Here is a 16,711-nt window from a genome sequence, read left to right as displayed (position 1 = left end):
TGAACCATGAAAAACAGCCCCAGACCATTATACCTCCTTCACCAAACTTTACAGTTGGCACGATGCATTCGGACAGGTAGCGTTCTCCGGTCATCCGTCAAACCCAGATTTGTCCATCGGACTGCCAGATGGTGAAAAGTGATTCATCACTCCAGAGAACGTGTTTCCACTGCTCCAGAGTCCAGTGGTGGCGAGCTTTACACCCCATGGCGATGTTAGGCTTGTGTGCGGCTGCTCGGCCGTGGAAACTCATTTAAATTAAGCTCTGACGAACAGTTAATTCTGCTGACGTTGCTTCCAGGGGCAGTTTGGAACTCTAGTGAGTGTTGCAACCGAGGACAGACGATTTTTAAGATCTACGCGCTTCAGCACTTGGTGGTCCTGCTCTGTGAGCTTGTGTGGCCTACCACCTTGCGGCTGAGCCGTTGTTGCTCCTTGACGTTTCCACTTCACAATAACCTTACTTGCAGTTGACCGGGGCAGCTCTAGCAGGGCAGAAATTTGACAAACTGACTTGTTGGAAAGGTGGCATCCTATGACGGTGCCACGTTGAAAGTCACTGAGCTCTTCAGTAAGGCCATTCTGCTGCCAATGTTCGTCTATGGAGATTGCATGGCGGTGTGCTCAATTTTACACACCTGTCAGCAACGGGTGAAGCTGAAATAGCCGAATCCACTAATTTAAAAGGGTGTCCACATACTTTTGTATATATAGTGTATGTCAAACAAAAACCAATGATTGCAAGATTAAACAAACCATACAAGTACTGTATGCACAAGGACCACTTTGCACAATTTCCACAGAATGTTTTACAAAAACACATTTACTGGAAGACCAGTGCAGATAGAAAGTTTGGTAACAAACTGACGGTTTGTGCCGTCATTCTGTCACCAAACTCTGCATCTACAAAAGTAGTCCTTGTACATAGAGTTGTATGGTTTGTTTCACTTTGCAATCATTGATTTTTGTTTGACATATATTTAATGAATTTCTCCAACTTGACAGTATTTAGAAGTTTGCTGTTTTGGGTTCACCCAGGGAGTTCTATAGACACACATCATTCTATTTCGTTTGTCCATTCTGTGAGTGTCAGATATTAAGGTTGTGATTTTGCTGGCAAATGTAATGTCCATAATGCTGGAATTGTCCATATACTTTATATTTAAAATGTATATATTCATTTTCTGTAAAGAAATGGCTTTCAGAATCTCATGTAATCACTTGGCTGTTTTCTCTACAATTAAATGCTGCCTTTTTGTGCTGTTCTACATGTTTACTAATACATTAAATTAAATATAATCTTACTTGTTCTGAAGAAGTGCTGGGACTCTGATGAACTTTACCGTTTTCATTCTGAGCTGCAGAACATTCTGGATTTACTGCAGAGAGGAGCTGAGAGTCACTGGTTGGTTCTGATACTCTGCTGTCAGATTCTAGCTGCTGTTCCTCCTGATTCGTCCAGAGTTCCTCTTGTTTTGTGGGCTCTGGGTCCTCCAGACCCAGCCTGGGGCTTCTCTCCTGCTGCTCTGGGGGAACCTCCTCTTTAGAGACAGAGAGAGAGGGCTGCTGGGAGTCTGGAGAGAAGGGAGGAGGAATGTGTCTCTCCATACCATCAACACATTCTTCTATGTTTTCTATCTGGGCTTCAGAGAGGAGCTGAGAGTCCCTGGTTGGTTCTGATCCGCTGTAGTCCTCTCCATCAGGTTCTGTTTTGATCTCTTCAGTTGTGTTGGTGGGTAGAGAGTCCCTCTCTCTGTTCTCCAAGGTTTGGTCAAGATGTGAGGGCAGAGGTGGGTCCTGTTCATAGTCACTTTTCACACAGGCAGGAATCAAGAGGTCTTTGGTATCAGGTTCCAGAACTTGAGGCTGGTCTTCCTCCTGATTGGTCCTGAGTTCCTCCTGTTCCTCTTTAATCAGTGTGGGCTCTGGGTCCTCCTGCCCCTGACTGGGGCTCCTCTCCTGCTCACAGAGCTGCTGCTCAGGGGGAACCTCCTCTTCAGAGACAGGAAGAGAGAGCTGCTGGGAGTCTGGAGGGAAGAAAAGAAGAACAAATCAAATCAGAGTTTATTCACGTACAGCAGGATACAGCAGGTGTAAACAGTACCGCAAAACGCTTGATTGCAAGCTCTTCCTTAACAATGCAGTTCAGAGGAGGCTGGAGGGAGGTGCTATAGGAGGAATCAATGGAACTGAGTCCAACATGTGGTTTCCATATGATTAATACAGTTCCATTTATTCCATTCCAGCCATTACAATAAGCCCACCCTCCTAAAACTCCTCCCACCAGCCTCCTCTGATGCAGTTATACTGGTCATATAAAGTAATACACGAGAATAAATAAAAAATGGGGGTGAAGATACTGTATCCCTGGAAAAAGGATGTTTCCGGTTTCACACACACACACACACACACACACACACACACACACACACACACACACACACACACGATGCTTCTTGTTCCCTCTGGCTAGTGATCCGTGTGATCTTCAGACCTGGGTTCAACTACTATTTGAAATCATTTCCATACTGAGTGAAGCAGATAAGACTGAGTGGAGTGTTAGTATAGAACCCAAACTCACTGTGTCGGCTAGATAGATCTACTGTCATGTCAATAAGAGGTTTTTAGATTTTAAAGATGTATACAGTCCTATAGACTCTCAAAGCAGGGTTGACTCACATTTAACCTTAACCATTCCAATGTATTTGATAGAATTTTAAAAAAAACACAAAAATAAAAAAAACTATATTTATGGAAGTGGTGATTTTGCTAGGTTACTACAGGAAACATGCTTGTTTGGGTCCCCCGGGTGTGGAGACAGACAGGTTAATATACTGTGTGTGTGAATGACTAAATGAGTATAATTATTTGATAAATAATTTTATTTCCCACAGTAGCTATTATTACAAACCTGCTCGATGTAACTTAATTTCCGGGTGGAAAACCAAATTCAACAGCCTCTGTAGACGTTTGTTCTCCTCCTTCGAACGGGAGATTTCGACCTGGTACTCGACTATCTTTTTCTCAAAGACAGCCGATATCTCCACAGCAGCCGCTGTTAATCGCTGAGTAAGAAACGTATTCAACTCCATCTGTAATTTTGGAATTTTAGGGTCTATAGAGCCACATGTCAACGAGGAAAATACACCAACGCTCTAGCTATTCACTTCCTGCTTTGATTCTTCTTCCTTTCGATTTGGTTGTCGGATTGCATCCAACTTTAAGGTGCATACACCGCCACCTACTGTAGTGGTGTGTGAGGCCATTCACGGCCTACCTACATTACATTCTTTGATACAATAATACAATATTGGGAAAAAGGGAAATTGGCACCCATTCCGCTATTGAACCCTATCTAGTCCAACTCTAGACCAATGGATTGAGAAGACATAACCCTACCACTCCCCCTGCAGCTGTTCTGCAGTAAATCCTCGAAATCCCAAGTACTTCTCTACCGCTGCCACCACAGCCTCTATTTTCTGTGACTTTCAATTCATTTCTGCAGTACAATTGACAACCACGACTATAAATGATAAAAAGCCAACCTTACTGAAGCCAATATTCTTCCCATCACGGTCTCTTGATCTCTGCCTCCTCACAGGAATCCTCTCAGGATCCCTCACCCTGTACCCCTGTTCCTCTACCACTCTCTTCCCTGCTTCAGCATACCACACTTCCTGTACTACTGTAACCCTGGCAACCTCCATCTGCCTTTCTCTCACCAGACATCTCCCATCTCCAGCCCCATGATCACCCCCACAACTTTTTACATCATACAGGTTTCTCCGAGCAAATAGCCTAATCTAAATAGAGCTCAATCAAATACAAAATGCACTGTCATGTCAACAAACAACATATCCTAAAAAACAGGACAGGTCAATGTAAAATGGACAATATGAAATGGACAATCACAACCGTTGTCCAGGAGTTTCACCCCATTGTCATGATCAGTGGTTTCAAGTCTGTATCCGTACATTTTTGACAAGCTCATCATAACGAAAAATAAAATACTTCTGGATTTCTTGCTGTGTAAACACATTGCAAATAGGCTCCTAAAACTCCTGATGAAGTTGGGTAGCTGATATTCAGAGTTTAAATAGCCACATTTATTAGTCACAGGAAACAGGACTAATAAAGCCAACGCAATGACCTGTTTAACAAAACGGTGGGCATACCACATCAAAGGGCATTCATAAAATTCCATTGCAGGCCGAGTTGCTGTACCAGGCGGTGATACAGCCCAACAGGATGCTCTCAATTGTGCATCTGTAAAAGTTTGTGAGAGTTTTAGGTGACAAGCCACATTTTTTCAGCCTCCTGAGGTTGTGCCACCCACGTTATCCATCCTTTCAACAGCGCCATGCTCCAGAAAGAAAAACACGTCACAATCCTTGTCCCTTATCTCGAAATCCGGAGCGCCCTCTCCCTCTGGGTGGAGGAAACACAATAAATCATCATGAGTCCACTCCAAGTTACCTTCACCAACTCAACAGTCCTCAACCTCTCCTCCACCCAATCTGACACCACATATGGATCAACCAAAAAGCAAGGATCCATTCTCTTCACAAATGTCACTCCCACTGGGCCAAAATCATCCTTGGGACGAGGGACTCGGCAATCCTCACCGCAGCTACGTCACCCTGACACCCTCATTCTAAACAAATTCTGGAGCTCTTATCCCCGTTTTTTTTTTTGCTTCTTCTTTTTCTTCTTCTATGGTGTTTTGGAACCAAACTTCAATGTTGCACTTCCGTCACCTACTGGAAGTACGTTTCCTGTGCTCTTTTGTAGATGTTGTAGAACGCTAGCTACCTGTAGTAACCCATCAACCCCGTATGGACGATCCACTGAGGTTAACGAATCCCGGGGAATGAAATTTGAACGAATTTGTCACACCGTGTGAAAGAAAGGTTTTGAAGTTGGAGGCATATTTACTTCCAGTAGGTGGTGGTAGTACACCCTTTAAATTGTGTACCAAATGCCTTAAAACAATATAGAAGAAGAAGAAGAAGAAGAAGAAGAAGAAGAAGAAGAAGAAGAAGAAGAAGAAGAAGAAGAAGAAGAAGAAGAAGAAGAAGAAGAAGAAGAACGTGAACGGCTAGTGCTTTGGTTTGTTTACGTCGTGAATATAAAATGTCACAATTACAGCTCTTGAATGTGTTTCTGACCGAACGATTAACAGCGGTAGCTATGGAGATATCTGTTGTACTTGAACAAAATTTAGGCGAGTACCAGGAAGAAATCTCCCGTTCAAATGAGGAGAACAAACGTCTACAGAACCTGTTGGACTTGGTTTTCAGCTCCGAAATCAAGTTACTCCGCGAAGGTTTGTAATTATATAATGACAACTCAAAATGCACGAATCATATAGTTACTGTGGGCAACACTTATTCATCAAATAATTATACAAATGTAATCATTATTGTTTTTCTCCCCCACCCCCCAGACTCCCAGCAGCTCTCTCTTCCTGTCTCTGAAGAGGAGGTTCCCCCTGAGCAGCAGCACTGTGAGCAGGAGAGTAGCCCCAGTCAGAGGCAGGAGGACCCAGAGCCCACACTGATTAAAGAGGAACAGGAGGAACTCAGGACCAATCAGGAGGAAGACCAGCCTCAAGTTCTGGAACCTGATACCAAAGACCTCTTGATTCCTGCCTGTGTGAAAAGTGACTATGAACAGGACCCACCTCTGCCCTCACATCTTGACCAAACCTTGGAGAACAGAGAGAGGGACTCTCTACCCACCAACACAACTGAACAGATCAAAACAGAACCTGATGGAGAGGACTACAGAGGATCAGAACCAACCAGGGACTCTCAACTCCTCTCTGAAGCCCAGATAGAAAACATAGACGAACGTGTTGATGGGATGGAGAGACACATTCCTCCTCCCTTCTCTCCAGACTCCCAGCAGCCCTCTCTCTCTGTCTCTAAAGAGGAGGTTCCTCCAGAGCAGCAGGAGAGAAGCCCCAGGCTGGGTCTGGAGGACCCAGAGCCCACAAAACAAGAGGAACTCTGGACGAATCAGGAGGAACAGCAGCTGGAATCTGACAGCAGCGTATCAGAACCAACCAGTGACTCTCAGCTCCTCTCTGCAGTAAATCCAGACTGTTCTGCAGCTCTGGGGGAAAACAGAGTATGTGTTGATGGGGCAGTGGAGATGCTTGTTCTTCTTTTCTTCCCTCCAGACTCCCAGCAGCTCTCTCTTCCTGTCTCTGAAGAAGAGGTTCCCCCTGAGCAGCAGCTCTGTGAGCAGGAGAGAAGCCCCAGTCAGAGGCAGGAGGACCCAGAACCCACACAGATTAAAGAGGAACAGGAGGAACTCAGGACCAATCAGGAGGAAGACCAGCCTCAAGGTCTGGAGTCTGAAATCAGAGTATCAGAACCAACCAGCCTCTGCAGAGTTTTAGAACCAACCAGTCTTTGCAAAGTATTAGAATCAACGTCTGTAGCAAATCCAGACTGTTCTGCAGCTCAGAGTGAAAAGATAGAAGAATATGTTGATGGGTTGGAGAGACCCATTCTACCTTCCTACCCTCCAGAACTCCCTGTCTTTGAAGAGGAGGTTCCCCATGAACAGCAAGAGAGGAGCCCCAGGCTGGGTCTGGAGGACCCAGAGCCCACAAAGGTTAAAGACAAATGGGAGGAATTCATGACCAGGCAGGAGGAAGAGCAGCTTCACATTGGGCTATCAGAATCAACAAGCCTTTGTAGAGTATCAGAACCAACCCTCTCTGTAGCAAATCCAGACTGTTCTGAAGCCCAGGTAGAAAACATAGAAGAACGTGTTGATGGGATGGAGAGACACATTCCTCCCCCCTTCTCTCCAGACTCCCAGCAGCCCTCTCTCTCTGTCTCTAAAGAGGAGGTTCCCCCAGAGCAGCAGGAGAGAAGCCCCAGGCTGGGTCTGGAGGACCCAGAGCCCACAAAACAAGAGGAACTCTGGATGAATCAGGAGGAACAGCAGATGGAATCTGACAGCAGCGTATCAGAACCAACCAGTGACTCTCATCTCCTCTCTGCAGTAAATCCAGAATGTTCTGCAGCTCAGAGCGAAAGCGGTAAAGTTCATCAGAGTCCCAGAACATCTTCAGAACAAGTAAGATTATATTTAATTTATTATTAAACATGTTCAAAGGCACTCAGCACAGAGGCAGCATTTAATTCCAGAGACTACATGAGATTTTGATAGCAATTTCCTTACAGAAAATGAATACCGAAGAATATATGAATAATTGTAAAGTAGTTTAAATATGAAGTATATACATTGTTTAAAATGCTAAACTCTATGACCATATCTCAGTTCCAAAATGGGATCTTTGCTGTCCGAGAGTTTTCATATTACATTAATCTTTCCTTTTTGTTTCCCCCTTTTAGGTTTCTAGTAACGTGGAATCAAATGAAGCATCTAATTTCTCTACCTGGAGTGAGGAAAACATCTCGGCTACAGACAGCAACTCTTCAGACAGGAACTCCTGCACTAAAGAAGACTCTGAGGCACGTAAACCAGCCAAGAGAACACGCCATTCTAGTGGTGTGGTGAATGAAAAATCTGATCTGTCTAACTTCTGTGATGAAAATAACCCGGGGACTGAGATCAGGCCTTCAGATGGCAACAAAGACATGAACATCCAAACAGACTCTGGGGCTCATAATCCAGCTAAGAGGATATGTCGGAGGGTGCCTGATATGTCAGAGGGTGCAGTAGCAAGACGTGGGAGTGGAGAGATGGCCTCCTGTTCCCGTCCCAAAGTGCCAGGATCCACTCCAGATTACACCCACTGCTTGCACTGTCAAGGTCTGTACATTCGAAAGTCACTATGGAAACATGTCAGATACTGCCCTCTGAACCCCAAAGCTGAAGAACCAAAACCTGGACCAAAGATGAGGATTCAGTCAGCAATGGTGTTTAAGTTGTGTCCTCAACCCGACTACGTCAGCACAGGCTAGCTCTCCAAGTGGATGGTTTGCTACGCCTTGTAGGTCAGGCTAGCTCTCCAAGTGGATGGTTTGTTACACCTTGTAGGTCAGGCTAGCTCTCCAAGTGGATGGTTTGTTACACCTTGTAGGTCAGGCTAGCTCTCCAAGTGGATGGTTTGTTACACCTTGTAGGTCAGGCTAGCTCTCCAAGTGGATGATTTGTTACACCTTGTAGGTCAGGCTAGCTCTCCAAGTGGATGGTTTGCTACACCTTGTAGGTCAGGCTAGCTCTCCAAGTGGATGGTTTGTTACACCTTGTAGGTCAGGCTAGCTCTCCAAGTGGATGATTTGTTACACCTTGTAGGTCAGGCTAGCTCTCCAAGTGGATGGTTTGTTACACCTTGTAGGTCAGGCTAGCTCTCCAAGTGGATGGTTTGTTACACCTTGTAGGTCAGGCTAGCTCTCCAAGTGGATGATTTGTTACACCTTGTAGGTCAGGCTAGCTCTCCAAGTGGATGGTTTGCTACACCTTGTAGGTCAGGCTAGCTCTCCAAGTGGATGCTTTGCCACACCTAGTAGGTCAGGCTAGCTCTCCAAGTGGATGGTTTGTTACACCTTGTAGGTCGGGCTAGCTCTCCAAGTGGATGGTTTGCCAGCCAACCCTAATAATATATTTTTTTATACAGGTCATTTGCCTGGAAATGGTCATGTTTTTTTTAACCTACTTTTTTTTCTTCTTTCTGTTCTTTTTGCAATCTTTTCTCAACAGGTCCCCAGCCGACCCCCGTCACACAGGCGCCCTGCCAGCCGACCCCCGTCACACAGGCGCCCTGCCAGCCGACCCCCGTCACACAGGCGCCCTGCCAGCCGACCGCCGTCACACTTGCGTCCTGCCAGCCGACCGCCGTCACGCAGGCGCCCTGCCAGCCGACCGCCGTCACGCAGGCGCCCTGCCAGCCGACCGCCGTCACGCAGGCGCCCTGCCAGCCGACCGCCGTCACGCAGGCGCCCTGCCAGCCGACCCCTGTCACGCAGGCGCCCTGCCAGCCGACCCCTGTCACGCTTGCGTCCTGCCAGCCGACCCCTGTCACGCTTGCGTCCTGCCAGCCGACCCCTGTCACGCTTGCGTCCTGCCAGCCGACCCCTGTCACGCTTGCGTCCTGCCAGCCGACCCCTGTCACGCTTGCGTCCTGCCAGCCGACCCCTGTCACACTTGCGCCCTGCCAGCTGACCGCCGTCACGCAGGCGCCCTGCCAGCTGACCGCCGTCACGCAGGCGCCCTGCCAGCTGACCCCTGTCACACTTGCGTCCTGCCAGCCGACTGCCGTCACACTTGCGTCCTGCCAGCCGACTGCCGTCACGCAGGCGCCTGGCCAGCCGATCCGTCGCACACGCACCCAGCCGATCCGTCGCACACGCACCCACGCGACCCGTCGCACACGCACCCAGCCGACCCGTCGCACACGCACCCAGCCGACCCGTCGCACACGCACCCAGCCGACCCGTCACCCACGCACCCAGCCGACCCGTCACCCACGCACCCAGCCGACCCGTCGCACACGCACCCAGCCGACCCCTGTCGCACTTGCGCCCTGCCAGCCGACCGCCGTCACACAGGCGCCTGACCAGCCGATCCGTCGCACACGCACCCAGCCGACCCCTGTCGCACTTGCGCCCTGCCAGCCGACCGCCGTCACACAGGCGCCCTGCCAGCCGACCGCCGTCACGCAGGCGCCCTGCCAGCCGACCGCCGTCACGCAGGCGCCCTGCCAGCCGACCGCCGTCACGCAGGCGCCCTGCCAGCCGACCGCCGTCACGCAGGCGCCCTGCCAGCCGACCGCCGTCACGCAGGCGCCCTGCCAGCCGACCGCCGTCACGCAGGCGCCCTGCCAGCCGACCGCCGTCACGCAAGCGCCCTGCCAGCCGACCGCCGTCACGCAGGCGCCCTGCCAGCTGACCCCTGTCACGCTTGCGTCCTGCCAGCCGACCCCTGTCACACTTGCGTCCTGCCAGCTGACCCCTGTCACGCAGGCGCCTGGCCAGCCGATCCGTCGCACACGCACCCAGCCGACCCGTCACCCACGCACCCAGCCGACCCGTCACCCACGCACCCAGCCGACCCGTCACCCACGCACCCAGCCGACCCGTCACCCACGCACCCAGCCGACCCGTCGCACACGCACCCAGCCGACCCCTGTCGCACTTGCGCCCTGCCAGCCGACCGCCGTCACACAGGCGCCTGACCAGCCGATCCGTCGCACACGCACCCAGCCGACCCCTGTCGCACTTGCGCCCTGCCAGCCGACCGCCGTCACACAGGCGCCCTGCCAGCCGACCGCCGTCACGCAGGCGCCCTGCCAGCCGACCGCCGTCACGCTGGCGCCCTGCCAGCCGACCGCCGTCACGCAGGCGCCCTGCCAGCCGACCGCCGTCACGCAGGCGCCCTGCCAGCCGACCGCCGTCACGCAGGCGCCCTGCCAGCCGACCGCCGTCACGCAGGCGCCCTGCCAGCCGATCGGTCGCACACGCACCCAGCCGACCCCTGTCGCACTTGCGCCCGGCCAGCCGACCAAACGTCTACAGAGTGACTCTCAGCTCCTCTCTGCAGTAAATCCAGAATGTTCTGCAGCTCAGAGTGAAAACGGTAAAGTTCATCAGAGTCCCAGAACATCTTCAGAACAAGTAAGATTATATTTAATTTATTATTAAACAAGTTCAAAGGCACTAAGCACAAAGAGGCAGCATTTAATTCCAGAGACTACATGAGATTTTGATAGCAATTTCCTTACAGAAAATGAATACCGAAGAATATATGAATAATTGTAAAGTAGTTTAAATATGAAGTATATACATTGTTTAAAATGCTAAACTCTATGACCATATCTCAGTTCCAAAATGGGATCTTTGCTGTCCGAGAGTTTTCATATTACATTAATCTTTCCTTTTTGTTTCCCCCTTTTAGGTTTCTAGTAACGTGGAATCAAATGAAGCATCTCATTTCTCTACCTGGAGTGAGGAAAACATCTCAGCTACAGACAGCAACTCTTCAGACAGGAACTCCTGCACTAAAGAAGACTCTGAGGCACGTAAACCAGCCAAGAGAACACGCCATTCTAGTGGTGTGGTGAATGAACCATCTGATCTGTCTAACTTCTGTGATGAAAACAACCCGGGGACTGAGATCAGGCCTTCAGACGGCAACAAAGACATGAACATCCAAACAGACTCTGGGGCTCATAATCCAGCTAAGAGGATATGTCGGAGGGTGCCTGATATGTCAGAGGGTGCAGTAGCAAGACGTGGGAGTGGAGAGATGGCTTCCTGTTCCCGTCCCAAAGTGCCAGGATCCACTCCAGATTACACCCACTGCTTGCACTGTCAAGGTCTGTACATTCGAAAGTCACTATGGAAACATGTCAGATACTGCCCTCTGAACCCCAAAGCTGAAGAACCAAAACCTGGACAAAAGATGAGGTTTCAGTCAGCAATGGTGTTTAAGTTGTGTCCTCAACCCGACTACGTCAGCACAGGTCTTTGGAAGATAGTTTGTGGTATGAACTCCGGCCAAGTTTCATTTGTGGTTAGAAATGACAAGTGTATCCTCCTCATGGGAGAAGAGATGTACAACAAACTACCGCCAGATGACAGAAGAAATAAATACATTCAACAAAGAATGAGAGAGGTGGCAAGACTCCTCATCACGGCCAGGACGTGTACACCTCTGATGTCCTTTGAGGACCTGGTCATACCTAGTAATTTACCTCAAGTCATCACGGCAGTGAGAGCTGTTGCTGGCTACAACGAGGAGAACAAAACGTACGACTGTCCGACGCTGGCTGTTCAAATGGGATACAACTTAATGAACATTGGCAGCGCTGTGGAATCCTCTGCACTGACGTCAGGACAACACAAAGTCGCGGAGTCTGCTTGCAAATTCAAAAGTTTCAAGTGGAATGAGGTTGTTTTGGCTGGAGCACTGTCCACTCTCAGTGAACCCAAAAATAAATGTAAGTCAAATGTCACACCTTGTAGGCCAGGCTAGCTCTCCAAGTGGATGGTTTGTTACACCTTGTAGGTCAGGCTAGCTCTCCAAGTGGATGGTTTGTTACACCTTGTAGGTCAGGCTAGCTCTCCAAGTGGATGATTTGCCAGCCATCCCTAATAATATTTGATTTTTTGATACAGGTCATTTGCCTGGAAATGGTCATGTTTATTTAACCTATTTTTTTCTTCTCTTCTTTCTGTTCTTTTTGCAATCTTTTCTCAACAGGTCCCCAGCCGACCGCCGTCACACAGGCGCCCTGCCAGCCGACCCCCGTCACACAGGCGCCCTGCCAGCCGGCCATCGTCACACAGGCGCCCTGCCAGCCGACCCCTGTCACACAGGCGCCCTGCCAGCCGACCCCTGTCACACAGGCGCCCTGCCAGCCGACCCCTGTCACACAGGCGTCCTGCCCGCCGACCCCTGTCACACAGGCGCCCTGCCAGCCGACCCCTGTCACACAGGCGCCCTGCCAGCCGACCCCTGTCACACAGGCGCCCTGCCAGCCGACCCCTGTCACACAGGCGCCCTGCCAGCCGACCCCTGTCACACAGGCGCCCTGCCAGCCGACCCCTGTCACACAGGCGCCCTGCCAGCCGACCCCTGTCACACAGGCGCCCTGCCAGCCGACCCCTGTCACACAGGCGCCCTGCCAGCCGACCCCTGTCACACAGGCGCCCTGCCAGCCGATCCGTCGCACACGCACCCAGCCGACCCGTCGCACACGCACCCAGCCGACCCGTCGCACACGCACCCAGCCGACCCGTCGCACACGCACCCAGCTGACCACTGTCGCACTTGCGCCCGGCCAGCCGACCCGTGGCACAGGCACCCAGCCGACCCGTCGCACAGGCACCCAGCCGACCCGTCGCACAGGCACCCAGCCGACCCGTCGCACAGGCACCCAGCCGACCCGTCGCACAGGCACCCAGCCGACCCGTCGCACAGGCACCCAGCCGACCCGTCGCACAGGCACCCAGCCGACCCGAAGAAACACTGTGAGATTAAAGTCGATCACTGATGAGGTAGCAGCAGTAGAGAAACACATGAGGCCGTTCATAAAGAGTAGCCGAGTTCCTGAAAAGAGGGACTGCCTCGAATGCCTCCAGTCAGAACCTGTGGCGCTCAAAAGCAGAGACTGGTCGGGCATTAAGTTCTATGTAAATAGAGTCAAACAGAGACAGAGTATTGCAGGGAACTCAGAGGGCAGCAGCCCTGACCGGGACTCAACCTCAGGTCCAGCAGCCCTGACCGGGACTCAACCTCAGGTCCAGCAGCCCTGACCGGGACTCAACCTCAGGTCCAGCAGCCCTGACCGGGACTCAACCTCAGGTCAGGCAGCGCTGACCGGGACTCAACCTCAGGTCCAGCAGCCCTGACCGGGACTCAACCTCAGGTCCAGAGACTGAGTACTGCAGGGGAATCAGAGGGCAGCAGCCCTGACCGGGACTCAACCTCAGGTCCAGAGACTGGCAACCCAACACCTTAGCCAAACAAAATGTTATTGTTCTTTGACTCAGTAATTGGTGCCTTCCGGGTGTGCTATAAAGTTCAGGAAGTTATGGGCAAAGTTCGAAATTTGTTTTACAATGTAAGGTTACTTTTAATCGGTCTATCTGCATATTTCAAGACATGGCATGTCGGGGTGACGTTAGATAACCAACGGGTCGGACAATATTATTTCCCCCACTTATATTGAAGATGTTACTGAAATACAGGAAGTCAAATTATACTCCAACATTAAGAGAATGGAAGAATCAAGCATTTTATTATTTAAATATCGAATACAATCTTTCTACAGACAGAAACAACATAACAATTTGTAGTCGTTGGAAAATGGCCCCTTGTTTTTCAAGCCCTGAGAAACAGACAGTTACTGAAGCGTCCCTGGAGAAGTGGTTCTGTGCCTTGCTCAAGGGCACAACAGCAGGAGGCGGCGTCTAGGATACCCAGAAACCTACCAGAATTGTTCCATTCAGACTTGGGATTCAAACCAGTGACTGTCCAGTGGCAGGTCTGCCTCTAAGGACATGATCAATGAAATGTTACCTGGCTAAAACCATTTACCACAACTACTACCTTCCAAACTGTTTTCCGTAGCTCACTGACTAACCTAGTGTTGAGCTAACGTTGGCAAAAGTCACTGCTTTTCCAGAAGTCCTGGGTGAAATATTCACACAATCAGAAGGGATGAAATCCGGAATCCTTTATCCAGGATTTCCAGAATACCTGTGAGTTTTGGGAAAGCGATCAGTTGGGCTGTATTAAAGTTACTATTGAATCATCATCATTGTGAAATCTTTATTGATAGAGCTAAATACTGCTTCCTACATGGTCACTTTTATGATAGAATTGGGCAGGACTCAATCATTTTGCCATTTACAAGAGATACAAATATATATATCAGACATCCCGATTTAATGTCTGGTGTATGTCACATTACTCGACAACTGCATTTGGTGTCGAATTAGGGAGATGGACTTACAATATGTGCCAATGTTGCCCTAAATAGCTTAGTTTTATTTTCCTTAACAGACAGACTTGTGTGTTTTCGAATGGTTTGTTTTTCCGACACCTGAGAATAGTGGGGAAAGACGCTGCCGCAACCAAAACAAGGGCTTCATTCAAATATTGAAATTCAAGACAGTTTATCGAAACATGATTAGTACCATTATTATAACACACTAATACAGTCTCATATCTCCAAAACATCTAGTTTATGTATGAAACCACTGTCGTTATAATGCTCTGTCATGTATTAACTCTGTGACGTTATTAGAGACCGAGCCTTCAGGAAGTATTCGCACCCCTTGACTTTGGCCACGTTTCGTGTTACAGCCTGAATTTAAAATAGATTGAATTTAGATTGTTGTCATTGACCTACACACAATATCTCATAATGTCAAAGTGGAATTCATTTTTTATTTTACAAATGAGATATTTCTGTATTTCATTTTCAATAAATGTGCAAATATTTCTAAAAACATGTTTCCACTTTGTCATTATGGGGTATTGTGTGTAGATGGGTGGGATTTTTTATTTATTTCATCCATTTTTAATTCAGGATGTAACACAACAACATGTGGAATAAGTCCAGTGGTATGAATGCTTTCTGAAGGCTCTGTACATGTAAAGGATGAGCCAGAGAGACAGGAGTTTCCATGTTTAGTGGTAGATGATACAGGTCTTGACTTTGACCAAAATGAATGAACCCTTTACAGAACACGTTCGACCACTTGATCACGGCTTTTACACACGCTGATGTAGTCTGTTTTGCTGGCTGGGAGAGGGAGGTCCTCCTGACTGATGAGAGACGAACAGAGGTTGTAGGGGCCGCCAGGGGTGCAGAGTGGGTTGATGTAAGACAACTCCCTCTCTCTCTCCTTCCTCCTCTCCAACTCCATGTCTATCTGGAGCTCAAGCTGCTTCCTAGGTCCCCCCGTCCCCATCTTGATCGACGGACGCCTGCTCCGGCTCTGAGACCTCCAGTAGCTATTGCTGTCGTAGGACGGGAGTCCCTCCTTTCTTAGGCGAAAACTCTTCTCTTTCTCCACAAGCGTTAGGCCCTGGTTCTCGCCCCCCTCTGTGTCCCCTCTCTTTTCTCCTGGACCCTCGGCCCGTAAGCCTGGTGTAGATTGCGTGCTGTGTTGGTGGGTCATATTCTTCAGTTTCATCTTCTGACTCGTCAGCTGCTGCTGCACTTTGCTCTGCTGCCTGTGGGTGGCGCTATGGCTGTAGTACACAGACCTGGGCACCGGCCTGGCCTTGAATGCCCTCCTCTCCTCTTTGCCCACCAGGTTCCCCAGTTCCACTTCAATCCTCTGCTCCCTCTTCCTCCTCTCTCTCTCCAGGAAGCTGAACGGTCTCTGGGGTGAGCAGGAGGAGGCCCATTGGTTGCCACCGCTGACTGAGACACACCGATAATTACCAAAGTTAACTCCGTGGTTACCGGGATGGTAACCGCGCCGCTGGCTGAGGCGGCGGCTGATGACGTCGTAGAGCGGCAGGCGAGTGTGGGCGGGCGCCGGCGAGGCCCGGAACTTCACGCCGCACTCCCTCAGCTCGTCCAGCTCCCGGCGCAGCAGCAAGTTCTCCAGCTCCACCTCCGAACGCGTCCTGACCTTAATAACAATAATACATCAATATTACATTAGTTTTATACAGTACTTTTCACCCAAACACCCAGAGGGACATTTGCTCAGCACGTCTGGCATACATATAGTGTATTTATGACACGTAGTACATTCCCTATGGAATGCTATGGTACATTATTCATTCAAGACTCTTTAGGGAACAATACAACTTAACAAAACCTCCTCACCTTCCTCCTCTTCTTCTCCTCCTCCCTCATCATCATCCTGAACGGCTCGGGGACGGTCACAGTCCCCCTGGAGTTATCAGGACCTCTATCCCCCCTATAGCTCTCGCCTCTGGTTCTCCTCCCTGTCTTGCTCAGGTTTCCTCCCTGGTTTCTGCCCTGGCTCTTGGGGCAGCAGTCTCTCAGCTGGAGCTGGATCTGGAGCTGGCTCCTAGATGATGAAGTAGATGATGGCTGCTTACGGACGGTGGTGGTGGTGGTGGTTATACTCTCTGGACAGCAGGACTGACTGTCCCTGTGGGGGAACAAAAGTAAAACAAAGCTTGAATTGCAACGTATATCTTCTAGTGAATGCTTTGAGGCCTTGTTTCATTTTTTATGTGATCGACCTTTGGCTCCAAGCATCCTTTCATGTATTTACGCAAGAGGATAAGA

At 49.7% G+C, this 16,711-nt stretch overlaps 2 protein-coding genes across 2 annotated transcripts in view; one reads left to right on the top strand and one right to left on the bottom strand.

Annotated features, from left to right (window-relative positions):
- The window catches only part of LOC129864962 (uncharacterized), a 95,335-nt gene extending 92,067 nt beyond the window's left edge, over nucleotides 1-3,268 (bottom strand). The window contains exons 1-2 of the mRNA XM_055937317.1: nucleotides 2,912-3,268; nucleotides 1,306-2,027 (exon numbers count right to left, since the gene is read on the bottom strand). Of these exons, the coding sequence (XP_055793292.1) occupies nucleotides 1,306-2,027; nucleotides 2,912-3,092 (903 nt within the window). The 5' untranslated portion in view covers nucleotides 3,093-3,268. The remainder of the gene's footprint in view (nucleotides 1-1,305; nucleotides 2,028-2,911) is intronic.
- A 1,774-nt stretch (nucleotides 3,269-5,042) lies between these two features.
- Nucleotides 5,043-14,245, top strand: LOC129862164 (mucin-2-like). The gene is made up of 6 exons (XM_055933599.1): nucleotides 5,043-5,326; nucleotides 5,447-7,095; nucleotides 7,374-7,794; nucleotides 8,686-10,598; nucleotides 10,879-11,923; nucleotides 12,187-14,245. The coding sequence occupies exons 1-6, from the start codon at nucleotides 5,134-5,136 to the stop codon at nucleotides 13,239-13,241; spliced, it is 6,276 nt and encodes a 2,091-aa protein (XP_055789574.1). The 5' UTR covers nucleotides 5,043-5,133; the 3' UTR covers nucleotides 13,242-14,245.
- Nucleotides 14,246-16,711: the final 2,466 nt, after the last annotated feature.

The sequence above is a fragment of the Salvelinus fontinalis genome, chromosome 1, assembly GCF_029448725.1.
Source record: "Salvelinus fontinalis isolate EN_2023a chromosome 1, ASM2944872v1, whole genome shotgun sequence".
Taxonomy (NCBI): Eukaryota; Metazoa; Chordata; class Actinopteri; order Salmoniformes; family Salmonidae; genus Salvelinus; species Salvelinus fontinalis.
Note: the sequence above shows the minus strand (reverse complement) of the source record. Positions and strands in the feature narration are given on the sequence as shown.

Excerpts from the sequence above, each read along its gene's own strand:
- LOC129862164 (XM_055933599.1), top strand. The coding sequence starts at position 5,134 with ATGTCACAATTACAGCTCTTGAATGTGTTTCTGACCGAACGATTAACA. Across the intron at positions 7,795-8,685 it reads CCACTGCTTGCACTGTCAAG|GTCCCCAGCCGACCCCCGTC; the intron begins GTCTGTACATTC and ends TTTTCTCAACAG. Across the intron at positions 10,599-10,878 it reads CCAGAACATCTTCAGAACAA|GTTTCTAGTAACGTGGAATC; the intron begins GTAAGATTATAT and ends TCCCCCTTTTAG.